This window comes from Xiphias gladius, chromosome 23 (assembly GCF_016859285.1).
Source record: "Xiphias gladius isolate SHS-SW01 ecotype Sanya breed wild chromosome 23, ASM1685928v1, whole genome shotgun sequence".
Lineage (NCBI taxonomy): Eukaryota > Metazoa > Chordata > Actinopteri > Istiophoriformes > Xiphiidae > Xiphias > Xiphias gladius.
The window spans coordinates 4,134,522-4,154,947 of record NC_053422.1 but is presented as its reverse complement, the minus strand read 5'-3'; the positions used below and the strand labels follow the sequence as shown (position 1 = coordinate 4,154,947).

Genomic DNA, 20,426 nt, shown 5'->3' with positions numbered 1-20,426 from the left:
TACATACGAGAGTTAAAAAAAACAAAAAAAAACAAAAAACAAAAACAAAAAGCCCACAAAAGCATCATGTACCATCTTTTCCATTTCATAGAAGCAACTAATATATTTGTCTATGTTAAGAGTTTTGTTTTGAAATTTGATGCTCAGCTTCTAATGAATAAAATGTTCTGTAAATAAATTGTCCGTAGGACTTAAGTTTAGTATGGATGAAGCAGAAGTGAAGGGAAGAGGGCAACATTGCATTTAACCTACGTTAAAAATTCCACCATGCAAAACAGCTTTAAAAAGAGATAAAGGCTCCCAGCAAACTTTGGGTGTGTGTGGGTGTCCACAAAGTTCATGTGTGCTTCACTTCACACTAGAGGTGTATGAGAGCCCAGACTGCAGCCTGCTGTGGACAGGCATATTCAGCCTTTGAAAGCTTAGAATCAGCATCCTGATTGGTGAGTTGATTCCCCGGAGTCATCACCTAAGCTCCGGAGTTTGTTGGGAGACAGATGAACTGTGCTATGACTCAGCGCTACGGGGATATGCACGAAAGCCTCCAGCTACAGTAATCTCAAAACAACAAAAAATAAAATGTCTGGTGGGGGATTCCACCCTAAGCTGCACTTTATCTCCTTTTGAAAGAATTCAAACCTGTGAAAACTATTCTGAAAACAGCAACCTGGCCTGTTTTCAGGATGGAGTTACGAAAGCTAAAGTTGCAAGCAGACCATCTGCATGGATCAATCAATCAATGGTAATTTATACAATGCAAACTTACTTTCCCACAACTTGGCGAGAAGATGTAACATTGATATGTATATCATGGCAACAGAAAATATACTGCCTGTTTTCTGTATTCTCACTGACAACGTAAACCTTTGTGCTCTGTTCCAAATTACGACCCGTGAGTTTTGGGTGGCCATCAGACACCAGCATGAACTGACAGCAAGATTTTTTCCCGTTCTTGACCAGACATTTTGTGGCCAAAGTGAGGTCACCTTGGCATTTCAAGTCCAATGAAGGTCTACTCTACAACTGAATCGAAAGCATTGCTTTCTCAGTAACAGGTGAGAGTGTGTGGGGGCTTTGTGCCTTCTTTGGTCTTACTGTTATCATCCTCCTCTGCACATGTCTACCATGAGTGCACTAGACAATACTCAAATTTGGTATTTCAGTTATCGCCAGTGCATTGGAGTTAAGCTAATAAATGCAGCCAGTTGGATTTGGTTTTATTAAAGTGTTCCAACTTGGGGCGGTAAGATCGCACTTGCAAGCCAGATCAACATCTCAAAAAGTGCAACCACCCGCACCACTTTATACTCTGGATTTAAAGCACATCTGGAACGCGCCACAGGAAATTTGAAAAATCAAAAATGTGACACTTTTAGCCACAATTTAAAATGTGGCCTCCTCTGAATGTGTTTACGTGTGAGTGTTTACCTTTACTGGCACACCTCCTGCCATAATTTCCACTTCCTTGTGTGCACCTCTATGGTCATTTTATGTTCTGCTCCTGTTGCTCTGACCAGAGCAGTAAAGGAGGAATATCCCTGAGACAGATGGCCTCAATCTTATCAGCAGAGTGAGGGCAGTGTGTGCGCTCTCTACCCCCCACCTTAACCACCCTACCCTCGTCCACATGTCCCTCTCCCCTTGCACCTCAACGCTACCATGCCGAATACCACGAGCTATTAATCCACATAACCATACAATATCGTGAGTGCATACATTTTCAGCTTGGCTTGACCCAGTAGGAGTCGAACCACAGAAACCTTGGCAGTGCTTGGGATTAAGGATTGTTCAGAACACACAGCATATGACAACCAGCAGGACATGAAGCTTGGCCAGTACAGACTGGAAAAAGGTAATGTTTATAGTGAACCATTTGAAAAAAAAAATTGAAACTACCTATCTGTAATATAAGATTATGACTCAGAAGAGCAACAAATTCAGGAGTAAAGCAGCAAATTTGTGCATTATTTAATGTATGATTTGCTGTGTTCGTTCTGCCTAAACTACCCTTGGTTGTCAATGTGGACTGGAGCCGCACACTGCAGCGGTTCCTGAGCTCAGCCCCTTAGCATCCAGAGTCCTGCTGGCTTTTATTCCTGCCAACTAATCAGGGATTGATCTACACCTGGGAAAACAGGTGAATGCTGTTAACGTCAATTAACTTGTAAGATGGGCAACCAGCAGTAGCCTTATCTGCAGAATATAGAGGACAAGACTGACCATGAAAGACGGGAGGAAAGAAATAAAAGAAGCACCAAGCCCAATGTTATTGTAGTTTGTCTCTAGCCAGTGAAAACCATGTATGTCCAAGTTTGATAACTTTTAAGTTTTCAGATAAGTTAAAGGATTACATGTGTCACCATGGATTGCGAAAAGTCTCTCTAAAGGTGCAGTCACAGAAGCAGCGGTTTTCGAATATTTGCTCAGTCGCCCATTCACCTTAACTAATGCCCGTGTGGCTGATTCATCTAAGGACGCACTGTGCTGTTTTGGTGCAATTTCAAGCTGGCTTCAGACATAGTAACTGATCCACAAGTGTACACATTCGGACAATAAAAACAGCGGTACAATACATTTGGAAATGGGAAGTCGATATGCTATCAGTGTGCCGTGTTTCAAACAATATTAAAGTGCCAGACTATAAACGGCAGCATCGCTCTCATACAGTAAAAGCCTGCAACGTTTGTTCGACTGAGGGCTAATGTGAACGTCGCTCTTCCAAAACTGTTTGGAGCAAGTAAATATGCATTGTCTCTAAGTTTAAAGACAGAGTGAAACAATAATAATGATATTAAAAAAACACAAGTCTAATTTTCTGCCCCTGTGTTACATTTCCTTTTATCTCTTGGTATCTGGCGAATGTATTCCAAGAAGTCTTTTTTGAGTATTAACATATCAGAATCTTTCTCTTTTTTGTGTTCTTGTAAAAAGGTAAGACATTTCTCATGACTCATCCGGAAATCAGGGGCATATATTTACATTTACATTTAATTTGGGGTGACTAACTAACCTTGTCCATCGTATCAAGCCTCACAGGACCATTACCTAGTGGGTCGGAGTAGGTAGCAGAGCAGTTGCAGAAAAAGGAGGTGTGTATCTGCATCTCAGCCTCCTGATCTTTCAAAAACATGGGTGAGGGAGGTGTCGGTGGGGGCCAGCAGTTCTCTACGGCTCTGTATTGCACTCAGTTTGAGTGCTCAATCAAATGAAATCTAAATGATTAGATCAGTTCCCTCTTAATGGGATACCCTGCTCTCATATCCAATTTCACTCAGAGATAAGTCCAATTGTGGAGGCTAAAGATGCTCAAAGTGTCGTTTACTGGCTTTGACCATTTGGTCCATCAGTGGCTTTGATAATGTTGGAATAAGCAACATTGTGAGTGCTCTGTTTTCAGGTTAAACATCCTCCAGATTTTAGTGACAGTGAGGAGAAAAGCAGGAGCCTTGGTGTAACCTTGAGTGAAACCTCAGTGGGCGCTCTTCTGCTGCGTCTTTGATCCCCAAGGCTTTCGGCTTGAACTTGTGCTGTATTCCAGACGAAGTCATCGCCCCGATGCCTCCGGACACTCCCTGCCCTTCTAACCCACATTAAAACCAAGAACACCTATGGATGATGAGTTTGCAGCAGACAGTAGAAGTGCTCCGATTAAAGATCCTGCGGACCAAATGGAGCAACACAGTTTAATGGACCTTCGGCAGCTCAGCCTGCGGTAAACATAGTTTTTGGTTTTGTTTATCATGGAAAGTGTGCGTCTGCGCATGTGTCTATGTCTGCGTATACGTGTCTGTGTGTGTACACAGCGCAACTTTAAGGGAATCACTCGTAATGCTCAAAGCGTTTGCTGATGATGGCACAATTCGAGCCAAGGACTGAACGGTCCTTTTCTGCCAACGTGACATATTGAAGAGGGCGGCCATTTTGGATCCTGGTCAAGAATGCGCAGTGAAGGTCAGCTGTTGCTTTTTGCCCTCGCCAGAAAATTACCATTGTTCTCACTGGGCAGAGCTGCCCAGCATGTTGCAGCCGAGAGCCAAGTGGAAAATTAGTAGTTATCTAAGGATGGAAGACGTCACAGGAGTTATTTTAGGCAACAGTGGTTCCTTTACATAATCAGCTACAACTACAAAATTTGAATTTTATATACGTAGTGAGGGTAAAATAAAATGATAAACATGTAATTTGTAATGCAAACGTATAGTTCAACTATAAAGACTAGTGAATATTATTGCAGCAGAAAATAATTGGGCTGGCTATTTAACCCGGCTGATGCTTCAAGTTCAAACTAGCCAAACTAGCCTGTAGCTATCCAGGTATGCTAGTGTTTCGAAGATCATTAATGCTATGATCCTAAATGAAAACATTTACTTGACAAATACATTTTCAGGTTGAGTTCAGGCTTCCATGGCTCCAGAAATAAAACCCCCATCATTTCCTGCATAGATAGAGTTAGGTGACTGGCAGCTGGAGTGTCTCCATTGGGCCGATTAGATTAAATCTCTTCTGGCTGATGATCAGGACAAAAGAGGAACAACTGTGTTAGAAAAATATCTGCTTCTTTGATAAAAGGTCAAACTTACAAGCTTGTGTAAGTAGAAAGTTAAGGAGAGAACTATGAATAATAATAGCGACGGCCTCAACATTAATTTTGTGGTATCATAATATTATTCGAGAGACTTGAGTGTTTCTCTTTTTAGGAATATTGAGCGAAAACTAAAAGAAAACCTTTCAGTTAGTAATTTATATCGGGCGAAGGTATTTCTCCTTCCACTTGGTTACAGGTTGCTAATAAGATACCTTGCACGCGAGATTATTTCCGTCTCCAGAGAAGCTCTGCCTCTAAAAAGTGTTTACGTAACAAAGAAAAAAATCCAACAACTGATTTCCCTGTAGCTCCATAAGGAGAGTCCCACTGATAATAGGAGCCTTAGAGTAGTTTCACACCTCAGTGGCTGAGTTGATTAACTATGTTGTGTATATTTCTTTTATCTTTATGTTTTCATTAGGCCCCAAAGTTCTTATAAAACTGCTTCCGCATTTTATCTGCTCAACCCTCGTGACCCAAGCTAGACAGCGTCGTTTGATGTTAAATTGCCATAAACAGAGAGCGGACGCCGGCACAGCGATGTTGCATAATGTAGGTGCAAATATCCAGGCCAAACAGATGACGCACTTCATCACGGCACAGTCACTGCAGAGGTGGAGACGGAGCCCATCTGTGGTATGCATGTGTGCGCATTAATGTGCTGCTAATGTGCTGCTCTCTGTGTCTCTGTACAGGGTTGTGTGTTTGAACCAAAGTTTGTGTTCATGTTTGCAGCTTAATGTGTACATGTAAATGTGTTTTTCTTTTTTGTCACTTCTCAACGTGTGTTTGTTAATAAGTTTATATTTGCTTCCATATTTGCCTGTTTGTACTGAAAGTGTATATGGGTGGGAGTTATGTTTTTTTTAGCCTTTTTGGAGCATCCTTGCGAACACACATCTTTATGTTTTTTTGTTTATATGTCATTCTTGGTGGACAGGCATATGTTTAAGAGTGTATGTTTCATCATGAGCAGAGCAATAAGTTGAGTTTTTTTTTTCTCTCTGATTAAACAAACTGCCCCCGGTGCATCTATAGGGGTCATTAAGGTTATTGAGTAACAACAGCAGTGACTCAGTCATTTCTCGGCCATGTGGTTGAAAACTCACTTCACAACCCAACTTGTGTTGAAGAAAACAAACTCCGCAGTTTCTACTGCAGCGGCCATTGATAACTTGACGCCCCTTCGCTGCGTCTCTTTGCATCAGCATCCTCTGGGCGGCTCAGCAAGCCACAACACATCACTGATTCCTGCTGCCCTCAGCTCAGACAGCCCAGCCACTGCCAACGTTTGTGTGTGTGTGTGTGTGTGTGTGTGTGTGTGTGTGTGTGTGTGTGTGTGTGTGTGTGTGTGTGTGTGTGTGTGTGTGTGTGTGTGTGTGTGCGTGTGTGTGTGCCAAGTGTGCAGCTGCTGACCCTTGCAGAAAGTTCTGGACACCGCTGGGTTGACTGACCTTCTGTCCTGGCCAGTTCTTCTGTCTGTCTAACGTCTGTGCACTTGTGCAAAGTCAACGCTTTGCCTGAAGTGCAAACTACACATTAATTCAAATGATCACAAAAATGACAAAATTAAACATCCTTGAAGTTGCCGGCGTGCTTTCAAAAATTGCTCAGTTTATGAGGTAGAAGTTGTGTTGTTGGACTCTGGACAAAAAACAAGACCTATGTCTAACAACAGGCTGCTTGTGAGTCCATGTGAAAACAAATTAAGTGCACATCAACATATCTGTTTTACAGTAGAAGTGACCGACATTGGTCTGTCAAATGCCAGTGATCTACAGTAAGAGCATGCCAAAGGATGACGCAGCATTAAACAGGGCCTCATCCATTATTTTGTCTGAGATGGTGACATTCAATGAGACATTTAATGCATTGCACGGGATGCAGAAATAGAGAACCTCCCACTGCTCCTTGGGAATTCAACTGTGAAAAAGAGCCATATTCTGATCCTATTTTCTGGTGAGAAACTTGAAAGGACAATTGTTTCCCTCTCTTTTTTTAAGTTTTGTCCTACTTGCATATTAGGACAGCATAATGCTAAAACAAGTCCAACAGAGCAAGGAACATGAGCAGTCAGAAAATTCAAAAACGAATGAAACTCAATTTTTACCAAACCTATTTGAAAGACATAAAACCAAGCGAGACATTAAATTTATTGTGAAAACTGTCCATTGTAAGCATCCATTCGATTTTTCAGACCATCGTCCTCAGTTTATGTCCACAAAAAAAAAAAAAAAACTCAACAAGAGACTAAAACTGACATCCTGCTCATTTTCATTTTTAATTCAAAAAATGTGGTTCAGAGAATATGGACCAAATTTGTTGTTTTACAACCTGTCTAATCGTCTGAGTTCATCGTCCTAATGAAGTTATCCCCAGATCTCAACACCTGACCAGGTAAAATGTTTTCATAACCTGTAGGGATGATGGCAAAAATCTGAAAGTATCACCCACATTCTAAAAGTAAAAACATTCCCTCCATTTGATTTTTATCAGGGTGGGGCATAGGTCGCCGTTACTCCCCCACGTAGTCCCGCCCACCCGGCTTAGGTCTGGATCAGGCTGGACGGATGCCAGCTGGTGCTGCTATAGATTCTTGGCATCCATCACGTACACGTATAGCTTATCAGTGGTCTGCCTGGAAAAAAAAAAAACCTGCAGGATACGACACCATTTACTGTCCAAGATGTGTCAGTGTGAAAAGGCTCCTGCGTCACATCGACATCGAAAGCAACAAAAACCATCAAATGCAAAACTGAGAATGTTGAGGTCACCGGTCAACTACACTCACAGGTATCAACCTGCGGTACAAAATACAGCTCTCTCAGCGCCTATAACTAACGCATTATATTACATCAGAAATCATACATACGAGAGCCACAAAAACTTGGATCATACAATGATAACACCCGGGAGAGCACTGAGTCAACTGCGAATTTCAGTGAAAAAGGCCGAATGAGAGCCGCCACATTCCTGCAGAATAATGATGACATCCTGTCCACCATATGCATTTACAGCCACTCAGATCACACACACACACACACACACACGCACACGCAATCGAGAGGGTGCTCCATAACGCTAATGTGTGCTATCCAGTCATCCCTCTCACCGCGGCGTATAGTTAAGTGTCATGCAGCCTCGGCGTACGCTATTAACCGCCTTCTAGGTCAAAGCGTGAACCAGTAATAAGCATCAGCGTCTCTCATGCGGCGCGGCGTCTCTCGGCTCTACACAGGTAGAGTGTTCTGAACTCCCCTGCAAGATCAGAAAAAAATAAATAAATTAAAAAAAAAAAATCCATTTGGAGAAGTAATTAGCGCAGAGAAGATAAAGAACTGATGTGTTTGTGTGTTTAGGTTCAGAGAGGCTCATTTGTCTGCACGCATGACTGAGCCATGTGGTTTTATCCTGCGTCTCTAACTGTGCGTGTGTGTTTATTTTGTCATGCCGATGGCAGTCTAGTGAAGCCATTTGCATTATTTAGTAAATATGGATGTAGTAACTTCCTCAGTTAATTAGCCAGTGACATTAAATTACTCACTGGTTCACACAAGGTGAAGGGTGTTGTCATTAAAACCCAGTAAAAAACAGAAGCTCTACATTACTGAGGAATTTACACCGGGCCCAGTGAATGCAAAGTGAAACTAGGTCCAGAACTTTGATTGTAAAATTTGGATCACAGGGAATACACGTAATCCTAACAGTTGTACCAAATATTATAAAGAGAAATACAACGATAAGACACGAAGTATGAATATGAAATTTGAGCCTGTTTTTCTGCGCCACTACTACGTCACACCGCAGATAACGGTTAGCGGAGGGTGTTTCTTTTCTTTAGCCTGTTCGCTCAAATACTGAAGAGGACGTCAAAGATTATACCCTCTGACTGCGTTATCTTGCCATTATTCTCCATTAACCCTCATTCAAATATAAGTAAACAAAACACAGTATTCAGTGTTTTTGTCTTAACCATATGTCAAATGACAGTGCCATGTGCAGGGGGTAGCTTGTCGTGACTCCCCTCAGCTCTAAGCAGCGCTCTAACATCTTTCAGCTTATTGTTTTGGTGAAAAGGCCAACAGTTTTTTCTCCTTTGGTTCAGTCTCACCGCTTTCATCAGCCTTATTTCCAACAGCAGCAGGCAGTTGCTTTCAGCGGAAGGAGCCTTGATAAGCCCAGTGTACACTACCTGCCAAGAACCAAAAATCAAACACAGAATTTAGCTGCTAAAGAGTCAAGATATTTCCCTCAGGAGCACGACTCCAAACGAATGCGACACGTATCGTAGCACATCCGTATCTACTGGATCTGCGTGGAAAACTGATCGCTTACATGTTCAGGGTGATAATGTTTCCGCTGCCCCCGAGTGGCCACACGAAAAAAAAAAAAAGAAAAAGGAAGGAAAAGAAAAAGAAAAAAACTGGCTCAATTCATCATTAACTGTTGGGAGTACACGCTCCCTGATGCTTCAGACGCCACGACTGTTGACGTTCCCCACGTCCCAGAAGTCGGTCACAGTCTTCTCCTCCCCGATCAGCGCGTCACGCGTGTCGGTGGAGGGCGGCAAACGATGATAAGTCGGGCTTCGACGTGTAATCGACGTGTCTCGGCCAAGTCACGGTGCTAACGCAGTCTGATATGGTGACCTTCCCCGAAGGTATAAATGCTATTTCACACTAAAGAGTAGCAGCCGTGGGTGAGTGGGTTGGAAAAAAAATAACATCCCTTCTCGGACGGCATGAAACCATACTGAAACCCAAGGGAACCTAACGAACTAAACAACTTAGGCGAGCTCTCATTCAAACAGCCCGGCGTTTTAGCTTTTCGTGTGCCCTGTACAGGTGTGCATCCAGCCGTGGAGGCGGCTATTCCGCTCAGTCCTCTCATATTCCTTGCACACGTTCCCACGCTGGGAATGCTCCAGGGGCTTTTCGTGTTGAAAATGGAGAGCTGTGATTGACAGCCGCGTTGGCCGCATGGGGATTCCCTCTGCGGCTGTCGGACCGCCCGCCCACAGCAGGGCTGTTGCAGGGCAGAAAACCCCCACGGATTGTAGAATGTCAATCCGCCGTCATTATTACATAAGGGAGAAATATAGTTCAGCACTTTACAAAGGGCGCAGACTGACATGAAAGGCAGATGTGGCGTGGAAAACAAACAATATGCGTCATTGTCCTCCCGAGAGTTTTTAACACTGTTGAGGGTTGTAATGCCTCCATTATATAAGGCTGGCAGTTAGTTTGGTGACAAACGAAGGCAGGTGGGCAGGGGAAGTTGAAAGCTTTTGTCAGCGTCGGACACAAGTCTGTCAAATTCGTTACAGACTTGTTTGGGTTTGGACGTTGACTCAGCGTTTGCTTTTTCTATTTTAACACTTTTCAAGATGTGTTTGCTCAACCCTGTTCCATCTTTGAGCATTTTCTTCTCCTAAGCAGTACAAACAATTTACGGGTAACACCTGTGTACAGTGTAGTATGGAATTGCCCTTGAGTGTTTATGCACTGGATGGTCTTATTCCCAATCATTCATTAACTGGCTGTTGAAGTTTAACGTGCAGAGGTAGGACCTTTCGTCCTTTGGTGATTATTTTTACATGTGGGAAAATGTATTCTTTTTACCACCTACTTCTGAATGGGACTTGATTAGCTCTTGACATGGTCTCAACCCTCTTGGGACCTTATCCTGGAACCGGCCTGGTCTTTATGAAGGTGGCCTGGACTGCAGCTCTTCACCGTTCCCTAAATGTTAAGGTGACTTGAAACCATCATCTCCCCCAGCGGTGGAAGACTTTGGTTGCACTGTTTGCAATGGAATTATTATCCTGTAGGCAAATGAGTGAATAACTCAGCTGCTGGAAGACGGCGTGTGTGTCCCAGACAGAACCCGAACCAAATCAGGTTCAAGGAAAAGGCTTTCACTTTTCATTTGCCGATAATAGTCCTGACTGTTGGAGCCACTGGGGGCTTCATAAGATACAAAACTAGATCTTTTGGACATGGCTGCAGTGGTCTGTTACTTGAATTTAAGAAAATGCCCCTAGGTTGGTCACTGTCCCGTCACCATGATTATAACACAAACGCCACACACAGTGTGACATGGAGACCTTCAGGGTGAGTCGCTGGACCATGATGACAAGTTAAATATCAATACATCAATCACCTGCAGAGATTTTTTTTTTTTTTTTTTAAATGGGCCCCTTCAGTAGAGACAGGTCGAGGATTTGTGTTCGTGAGGAAAATGGAGTCTGGGCAATTTTTCTTCTTGATGGTGTTTTTGAAAGTGTTACAGAAGCATAATTGTCGGACTGGCATACGCAAACACGTAGTTAGCTCTGAGTGGGCTGAAGTGGAGCAAATGCGTACCTGTTCGTCATTTTCAGTCTAATATCTGTGCGAATGCCGCACGGGAAGGGCGGCGAAACTTTGCATTCATTCCACCGGACTGAGGAGCTACAAGGAGCAGTGTTGCCGGGAGCTGGCTGAAAAGTGACATCGCCACGAGCCATGTTCAAAAGACGTAGTAGCTAGAAGATGAACCGGAGTTTTACTGGCCGCATCACTAAATTAATAATCACTAATAACCCAATTTGGGGAATAATTGTCCGAAACATTTAAGTTACGTATAAAAAAAAAAAAAAGATAATGTGCTGATATAACTTATTCTAAATGCTAATAGTGTTTTTATTCTAAAACACTGATCTCTGCATAGACCTCAAAATGCCGGTTTTGGCTCTAACAGTAAGAGCTGAGTTAATGACTGTAACTTTAAATTGTCAGCCGCTGAACAGCTGTTACCTGGGTTGTCGTAGAACAGCTTCCTGTGGTGAGGTTTAGTTTGTTTTTCTATTTATGCGACCGATGTAGCTGAGCTGTAATTTTCACTGTAAATCTGTATAAAAGATCTGTCGTTGATAACTTGCGATGGAGTAAGTGCAGCGAATGCAATGGGGTTCCTAATCTTCTGTCTGTCTCTCCTCGGTGCCTTAATTCATGTTTGGTCACACTCAAGCAAGCACTGGCCATCTTAAAATAGTGAAGTCCTGTTTGCCTGTTGCTTTCCACCGGGGGATCGGTTGAGGCGGCTCCAGCGCCTGAGATGTCAGCTCAGCCGCATCCAGTCAGTCACCTCAGGAGACTGAGACCTGCACAGATGCTAATTTGTCCTCTGTTCAGTTCCAGCACAGAGGTAATGAAAGTTTGCATAATAAACAAGAACCCTGAGAGCAAACTGAAAGTTTATTCGCACCTCCGTCTGAATCGGCTGAGTAATTTGAAAGTTTGCTCTGTTTTTCAAGCGAAACAGTGATTGTTACCCGTAAAGATCCGCCGGTCTCTGTGACCTTAACAAACTTAAAGTTTAATTAAAATTGAATTCTTCTTTTCAACTAAGTGTGACAGGTAACTCAGAGGTGTAATAACTTTTCTTGTTAGATGATAGCGAACCATGTCTCCTGTCACATAAATTCCCGCCTAGATCGTATAACAATATTAGGAACTTTATTACCAGATCACCAGTGACGGGCGTATTATCAGGTTATCAAGATATACGGTGTGAACTTTAAGATATCTGGCTGACCCTGCCGTTAGCGAATAAAAAATCGGGAGGATTACTCATTTTGAAATGTTGCATAATGAAGTGGGGCTCTGAAGCAATGAAGTGGAGAATATTAATAAAAAAAAACTAAACATAAATTCAAAGTTATATATCATAGTCAACATTTCAGCCCAGATTTGGGTTTAATTCTGTGTTTTTTATGTGGGGGGGGGGGCTGTTTGTTTTTTTTCCAAAGAGTGGCTCTGCACCATGAATGATACAAGCCGCTGTGCTGTGAAGTCAAGGTGGGAGCAGATATCATTACTGCACATCAATTCATCAGGATTACATAGCCTCCGTTTCTTGACTCGTTTCTCTGAATTGCATTAAAATGAGGTGATATCCACCATAAAACATTATTCTTACATGCCAAGTCAGCTGAAAGCCGGTTAAGAGTGAAGAAACTCATTGCCCACAGAGACTGCCCACCCATGCGCAAAGGTTTTATATGAAATCCAGCGGGAAGTGCGTGTTACATAGAAATTACATGTCATGTTATCTAAGCTTGTGGTTAAACGCTCAGCTCCTGTGAGGTATGTCACGTGTCATGTGGCCCGTTTGAAATGAACAGCACACACAATTGGCATTTTTTCCACAAAAACCGTGGGAAGACACACAAACAGCTCCAACTGTAGCGCCACACAGGAGTTATATATCTTCATATGGCTATATTCTCCAGGGTTTTTCAGCTAATCCTAATTAATCCTTTGGAGTAATTATGTTTTATCTCCTATGTGACCACACAACCAGAACACAGGGAATCACCTCATACAGTACACTAGGTACACATATATATTTTTATATGTGTTTGTGTGTGTGTGTACTGTCATGGACATTGTTTTTTCTATCATTTTGGAAAGGTTTCCTAAGATGATATGGAATAATATTTCCTCAGCCGAGTGACCGGAGGGACCAGGATTTTGTAGCAATGTGCGCATGTGTTTACTGTCACGATGATTCTGTTCGTGACGAAACTGAGTACGTATCACATCACATTATTGCAAGATAATTCATTCTGCGGCGCTAAGAGACACACACGTGAAGATTTCCGATTTCCGAATGAAGTAAAAGTGTACAAAGCCTCAAGCTGTTGTAGCTTTTGGCATTAAAGCTCTATCTCTGTTTATTCCATAGTTACGGCCAACACATCAGTGCCAAAAGCCAACCAGAACTAGGGCCAAAAAAAAAACGGCCAGAGATCTGTTTTCCTCATTCTTTTCTTTTTGATGGAAATCCATTCAAAGGGCAGCGGTGGCCTCCAGGTTAGAGAAATAGTTTGTAACTGATACTTGGGGCCCCTGCCTCAGTTCTCTGACCTTCGCTACCACAGCTGAGGTACGCTCGAGCAGGAAAGTCCACCCCATCTGCTCGACAGATCGGACTGAGAGAGGCATTCGTCCTCAGTAAACCTACCCTGAATGAATAAGGGTTAAGGCCACGTCAAATGTCAGGGGCAGCAACTTTGTTTCACGGCAGTTTTGCACCTAAAAAAAGGGAGAAATCTGTGACGTGGCTTACATCCAGGGCACAAAGTGGGCCAGAACGATCCAGAACGGCATTCGGAGCACGTTCGATAAATAAGTAAATAAATCTGATGGGCCGTTTCATACATAATGATGTGGGCCGGTGGACCGTCAAAAATTCCATTAAGTTTTTTTACCGGCTGATACCGGCCCTCCCCCTGTGTGCCAATCATTCGGGGCGCGCTCACTGACATATGTATTCCGACCAACCGAAATTTTTTTTTATTAAAAAATATCGGTTGGATCAGATAGTTTTTTTTTCTTTCCGTCACTCAGTTTTTCCAGTGGTTCCGCTATCGACGGTTTTTCTTTCCAGAAATTACAGAGTGCAGCTTTAACAGAGAACTTTAGACGGGAAAAGAAGCTGTAAGAAGTGAGTCACGAAGAGCAATTCAAATCTAAAATTGATCAATAGCAGTGGGACTTTTTCTTTTTGCTCCTCATGTCCCCCGACTCAGCGTGTGTGTGTCTGTGTGTGCGTTCTGCAGTACATCCACTATTATTATCCGGAGGCGTTTTCTGTTTACACACAGAGGTTTTGTCGTCTCGGGGAGCGTGTACACGTTTGTCCGGCAGATGTGTGTAAATGGCTTCACTGCAGCTGTTCTGTCTGTCCCGCCGCGGTCTGGTTTCCCCCCCAGCGTTCCCCTGCTGTGACTTTCAACCAGGAGGGAGGTTTGTCGCACCCCGCTGGTTACGACCCCCTCTGTGCGTCTGCGCGCATGTGTGCCAGTGTGTGCCAGTGTGTGCGTGTGCATCCTTGGGTTTGTTTATAAGTATGTCAGTAGGTTTGAATTTAATGTTTTTGTCCTTGGTACGTGTGTCTGTGCTCATGCATTCGTATGTTGTCTGCCAATTTTGTGTGTATTTCTGTGTGTATCATGTCTCTCTCCGTCTTACTTACTGCACACACACACACACACACACACACACACACACACATTTTATCATCTAATGCCAGCTGAAGCCGACTGCTAAGGCCCACCCCGGTCGGTCTCCCTTGTCTGTTTGTCACACACTTTGCTGTTCTCCCCTTTCTCTCTCTCTTGCCACACACAAGCAAAAATACAGAATCACACACGGAAACGCACACACAAACAACGTCCCAGTTTCCCCTGTGGCTGCCTGATTGAGGTTTTTCGTGCCTCGCCCTTTAGATTTACTGTAATCGTGGAAGGAGGGAGGGCGGAAAGAAAGGGAGAGAATGTTAAATTGAAGGATGGAAGAGCAAAGAGGGGATAAAGAGACGGCCTAAAAGGAGAGAGGGTCTGGGGAGCTGCGCAGGGTGGGAGGGGAGCGATGAGCGAAGTGAGAGCGGTGGCAAAGGAGGGCGGGATAAAGGTAGGACGAAACGTGACCGAGAAGATGAGTAGCTGAGGAAGGTTAGAGGGAGGAGGGAGTGCTCGAGGGGGGGAAGGAGTCGAGAAAAGAATGATGAACGAAGGAACGATTACAGGTGGCGCCAGGAAAGAGGAGAAAGAGAGAAACTCCGCGGCTTCCGAGGACAGAAAACATCTCCCATTAAACAGAGATTACAGCCTCTGCCGTTCCAGAGTGCTGCGCGACTTTACAACCTCTGCTGTCAGCCGCCGATGATGTAACACCCAGTTTTAAAGATCAATTTGTCACTTTTCATCTCCTCCTACACCTCATTCTCCTCCTCCTCCTCCTCAGAGGCCGAGGGCAGCGATGCCGGAGGAGGGAGGAGCTGGAGTTGTAGCTTCATCGAGAGAAAGAGGTGAGAAAACAGACTTTTGTTTTACTAGCACTTTAGATGATGTCATCTGCAATAAATCCCCCCCCCTGCACTGCTTTCCGTTCATGCAATAAGAGCTATACACACACACACACACACACACACACACAATGCTCTAACTGCCCGGCAGATTGATTCCAATTCCTCATTTTTCCTGATAAGCTGTGGCCAGTGCTTCCAAAACTGAGGTCTGGGCACTCACAGAGTCTTTTCAGTGGTTCCATCAGGGTCCCAATCAAAAAGACGAGAAGCTCCAATTCCCTTTGAATCCTTGAGTTCATGCACAAGTTCTAGGACCAAGCGTGTTTGTGCACGTCTTAGACCTTTACAGTGCATATCCAAAGTTGTAGGCCTACGTTACGTCACCACTGACCATTTCCATATCATAAAAGGCCGATTTCCTACCTTCCACGAAGACATTAGTTACAGTTGTTAGCAAAAGTGAAAAGCACTTGAAACGTGTTGCGCCGATTGTGGAAAGAGCATGTTGTTACCAGTTGTTGGCAACACATGCAAGATTAGTTGCCTATTATTCGGATGTAGTTTCTCTTAACTACACGTGACTGGTGGTTAATGGACTGAAACACACCAAACAACCAGCACGGTCTTTGGCCACATCTCCGTACAGACTATTAATGCTCTCCTCGAATAAGCCCTTCTGGCGTATCTACTCTAAAGTCTGTCTCCCGGGCGTCGCTCTCACGAAAGACTTTGGGAACTTCTGATCTACGACTTGCATTTCAAAGGCTGCAAAGGTCATGGGTGACGGAGACGAGCGCTTCCTCGGCGCCCGGTAGGACAGACCTCGCTCCTCGCCGTAGGAAAAAAAGAACACCAATCACGGCCTAGGTGGGAGCAGATGGAGTGTCTGTGTGTGCGTCTCCTCGGAGCGTAGAGAGAGAGAGAGAAGTGAGATAATAGCCCGTGGCTAATCCACTGTGCACTGAAAACTCATTACTTTTTAAGAAGGAAACAAAAAAAAAACGGGCTCCCCAAGATGGAAAGAAATACTCTGCCTAAGGTGAAGACCTTGGTAGATACAGCCTGGTTTTCCTCATGTGTGAAATTTCTTTTAGGCACAGTTCGGCGGATTTGACTCATTGTCTTTATTGACGCGGAGCTCTTGTACGAGCCCGGCAGTGGGCGATCGCGGCTCCCCAGGACTCCCACCAACACGCTCACCAGCAGCGAAAAATACATTTTTAATGGTTTAGAATCAATGTGCTCCTTCAGGAAGCCCTTAGCGGACAAACCGTAGGCAGGCCCATCTTGTCCTGTTCGAATGTGAGCACTGGCAGAGAGGCAGCGCACTGCAGCAGCGTTGTGGTATAACTGAAACAATGAGACACACCTGCCCGGCTGATGTCACGACGAGCCCACCCAGCCTCGTCTAGAAATCTTACCGTTTCACCCGTGCACAGCTTGAGCAGGCTTACACCAGACGGCCCGCATTAGAAACCCTTTTCATAGAATAAGACCCACGTCACGGCAATAACGCTCCCCATCAAACATGTCGAATCCGGACCCGGGGGGGGTTTCTACGTCAGAACGTAAAGGAATCAGAACGCAAAGACTGGCCAGCCGGAGGAGAGGGCGGCGGCTTAATGCTGCATCGAGCCATGTGGTGGAGAACAATGGGTGGTGGGGCAATGTCTGTGTGTAGCTAGGAATCATGCGATGGAATGGGAACGCTCCCCCGCCGCACCCCCATCGCTCCATCCATGGTTTTACCTCGCCGACAGCAGCTCAACCTCAAGCTCACCACGATTCTTAACCGCCCAATCATCAGATGTTCCTCAGTGAAATTACCAAATTTCATTTGATTTTTTTCGTGCTTTTACTCTACACCCGCGCAGCACTAGTGGTCTCTCCACAACATAGCTGACTACACTGCTGCGTTGCGCCCACGCCTCCTCGCGGCTCGAAAGCCCCACTAGACGTAGAGTGCTTTTGCCATTTTCCGTTGGTTTGAGGGGTCTACTATGAACACTCACAGCCGTCGCCCTCCACGAAGGAAAGAGCCAGCGAATTTCAGAGCCACCTTTCAAGCCCTCGGGCAGCGGAGGTTTGATGCTCAGAGGTCGGTGGTGTATTTCGTCATCTACTTGGTGTTTAAAAAAGAACCCACGTTGGAGCGCTGACGGGAGACGAGACGCGAACTGTACTCCGATGCCAAAGTTACATCATCCCGTTGCTGCAGTAGCGCAACGGTTGCTACAGCTTTGTAGATTTTAATGAAACCGTTTCAGAAAAGTGAAGGGGTAGTATTAAAGGCCATGGAAACATATTTTCTCAACCAGCTTCTGACTTGGGGCCACGGGGTCTTAAATAAAGACAATTTTTCTGCCCAGAGAGATTTCTGTCTGTGGCGGTTTTGGCTGTGTGGCTCACGCTAGGTTTTAGCGGGCCCGGCTCAGTTGGAAAAATTGGGTAGTCGCACGCTTCCCGCGCACCAATCGGGATCGAGCAGCACTTGACTCGAAGAGCGATGACAGTTGTGAGGCCGTTTCCTTATGGTGCCTTGGAAATTGCCGATCAGACAGGATAAGTCCCGATGATGTCAGCTCATCCAGGTAGTTTTTAACCTTAACTTTGACTTTTACTCGTTCATGTCTGCGAGCCACAAGGAGATTTCACTGCAGCTTCTTCAGAGTCTGACCACCTCAGGGTTGTATTTCCGCTCTGCTCCGTACACTCATTCCCTCTAAGGGTGGACCGCTGTGGACCAAGGGAAACCACTTAGGTCCTTTCACCTTCCACTTCGCCTCCTGCATATTCATACATGGTAACAAGTTCATATTCCTTCAGAATTCATTACTCTGTTATGGTAATCTCATGTCCAGGGAGTCGTTGCAGCACAAGCAATTAGAAAATCATTCACATGCCTGCCTACTGGAATGAAATGATTGAAGATTAGATTCTGCCTTGATTTTACCCCCCCCCCCCCAGGTGGAATATGTGTGTTCAGCATATCGAGATAAGACTCACTGCAGCCTCCAGGCAGCAGGCACCACGGCCCTGATTAACGTTAGGACTGAGCCACGCAAAGACCAGTTGGAAAACCCGGGGTGAGCAGGTTGCACTCAGCCGGAACACGAAATGCCCCTTTGACCACAGCGGTTCAGTCTACCTTACAAATCACCGGCCTGTTACAGTGAGCCCCCGGGGGTCAACTGCGCCATGTGCGCAGCGGGCCAGCAGGAGGTGTGGAGGGGAAAAAAACGCAAGAAGGAAGGAAGGAAAGAAAGAAAGAAAGACCGAAAGAAGGCATTCACTGACTTCCATCTGTCTGAGATCGAGGACAATGACGATGTGTGAATTTGGGCAGCAGGAGGCGAAATAGGGGGAAACACTGGACGCGAAAAAGTCGGACAGAAGTTTGAAGAAGAACATCACCTCCGGGAAAAAAAGAAAAGCACCGTCGGACCCGCACACAAATACACCCAACGGCGAGAAGGGTCCAACTTACCTCCCAGCGCTTGTTTCATAACGAAATTCATGGTGATGGCTTTTAATTCCCCGCCTTCCTTATCCGAGCGATGTCACATTCACCAGTCGCGGGAAAAGATGAAGTCCTTTGTTGCCAGATCTGGGAAGAGAATGACAAACAAATCACGTTTCCCCTCGTGAAAAGGGCCAATGATGCCAAACTTGACCGCCCTGCACTCAGTCGGAAAACTGCCAATAAGACAGAAAAAGCACCGACGAGACGGGAACACCGATGACCTAACCTGCAGTGGCATAGGATGGGTACAGGCTCACTTCAGACCGCCACAGACACGCTCCTCGGTGGATATTAGGAGATCAGAGACATGTTAGAGGACCGTCTCTGAAACGCCTCCGCGTTTAGCTTCGCTTGCAGCTTGCACGGTCGCCAAGCGGTCGCGCGTGAGCTTAGGGGGTCTGCATTCGCGTGTCGGGCGCGTCTCCTCAATGCGCCCGCTGAAGGACGGCGGGGTCAGCGGTTCAAACGCAACGGGAAACACGGGGGAAATCCGGCGGCCACCTGAAATCGACCGCGCGGTTCGGCAAGCGGTGGCGCGGCGATTTGTCAGAGAACGCGGGCGGCGCGGTGCCTCGCGAACACGCCGACCGGTCGCAACCTGTGCGCGGCCGTGCTCGGCCCGCGGTCCGGCCCGCGAGTTCGGAGAAAGTGCACGGAGCGAGTCCTCAGCGCGGCGGGACAATCGGGCGCCGTGCATGCGGACGCCGGACTCGACCGCCGCTGCACATTTTCTCCTGATCATGTGGTAAAACTTTGAAGTCACCATTGGAGGGACGCTGGACACAGCCGTCCCACTCCGGCAGGAAAAAAAAGAAGGGGAAAAAAAAGAAAAAAGAAAAGGCTGTTCGTGCAGCGCGTTAATTAGGCAGCGATGCAGACCCATGCGTTCCTGTTTAGAGCTACACGGGCAGTGAATGCGCGGTAAATACGTCTCCGAATCGACCCCGTTGTGCCTTCGCGCGCAGGGAGACGGAGACGGTGTAAAAGCAGAGACACACATGCACTTCCTCGTTTGATCCGAGGCTGGTTTCAGCACCGCCGCGAGTGGACAGCTCCCCCGAAACCGCTCGTCTACACCGGAGGAGCCGCGTCAAACATCGATTTACCTCCGTCCGGCGACCGGCTGAGATCCTCCTCACACACTCACACACCGAACAAGGGTCGGGGAGCAGAGAGCTTCAGCTGCGGCACCCTCCGGAGCGAAGTTATCCTGCAGCAGGCAACAGCAGCACGGGCTAATCTAACTGCTCGTCCCTCGCATCTCCGGCTCCCGGGGCTGGAAAAAGGACGTCCTTGGTGCTTCCTCCTGCCTGCCTCTTCGTCTTCCTGCACACACACACACACACACACACACGCGCGCGCTCACACACACACGCTCACACACACACACACACACACACACACACACAAATGCGAGAGAGAGAGAGAGAGAGAGAGAGAGAGAGGGGAGGAGGAGTAGAA

At 45.7% G+C, this 20,426-nt stretch overlaps 1 protein-coding gene across 3 annotated transcripts in view; it reads right to left on the bottom strand.

The window, feature by feature from the left end:
* Positions 1-20,173, bottom strand: part of LOC120784960 (complexin-2-like) — a 52,503-nt gene extending 32,330 nt beyond the window's left edge. Inside the window, exons 1-2 of one of the 3 annotated variants that reach the window (XM_040119142.1) lie at positions 20,072-20,173; positions 18,930-19,049 (exon numbers count right to left, since the gene is read on the bottom strand). In XM_040119142.1, the coding sequence (XP_039975076.1) occupies positions 18,930-18,960 (31 nt within the window). In that variant the 5' untranslated portion in view covers positions 18,961-19,049; positions 20,072-20,173. Of the gene's footprint in view, positions 1-18,929; positions 19,050-19,191; positions 19,282-20,071 lie in introns of those variants that run through there. The other 2 variants (XM_040119144.1, XM_040119143.1) reach the window with 2 other exon arrangements.
* Between the last annotated feature and the right edge of the window lie 253 nt (positions 20,174-20,426).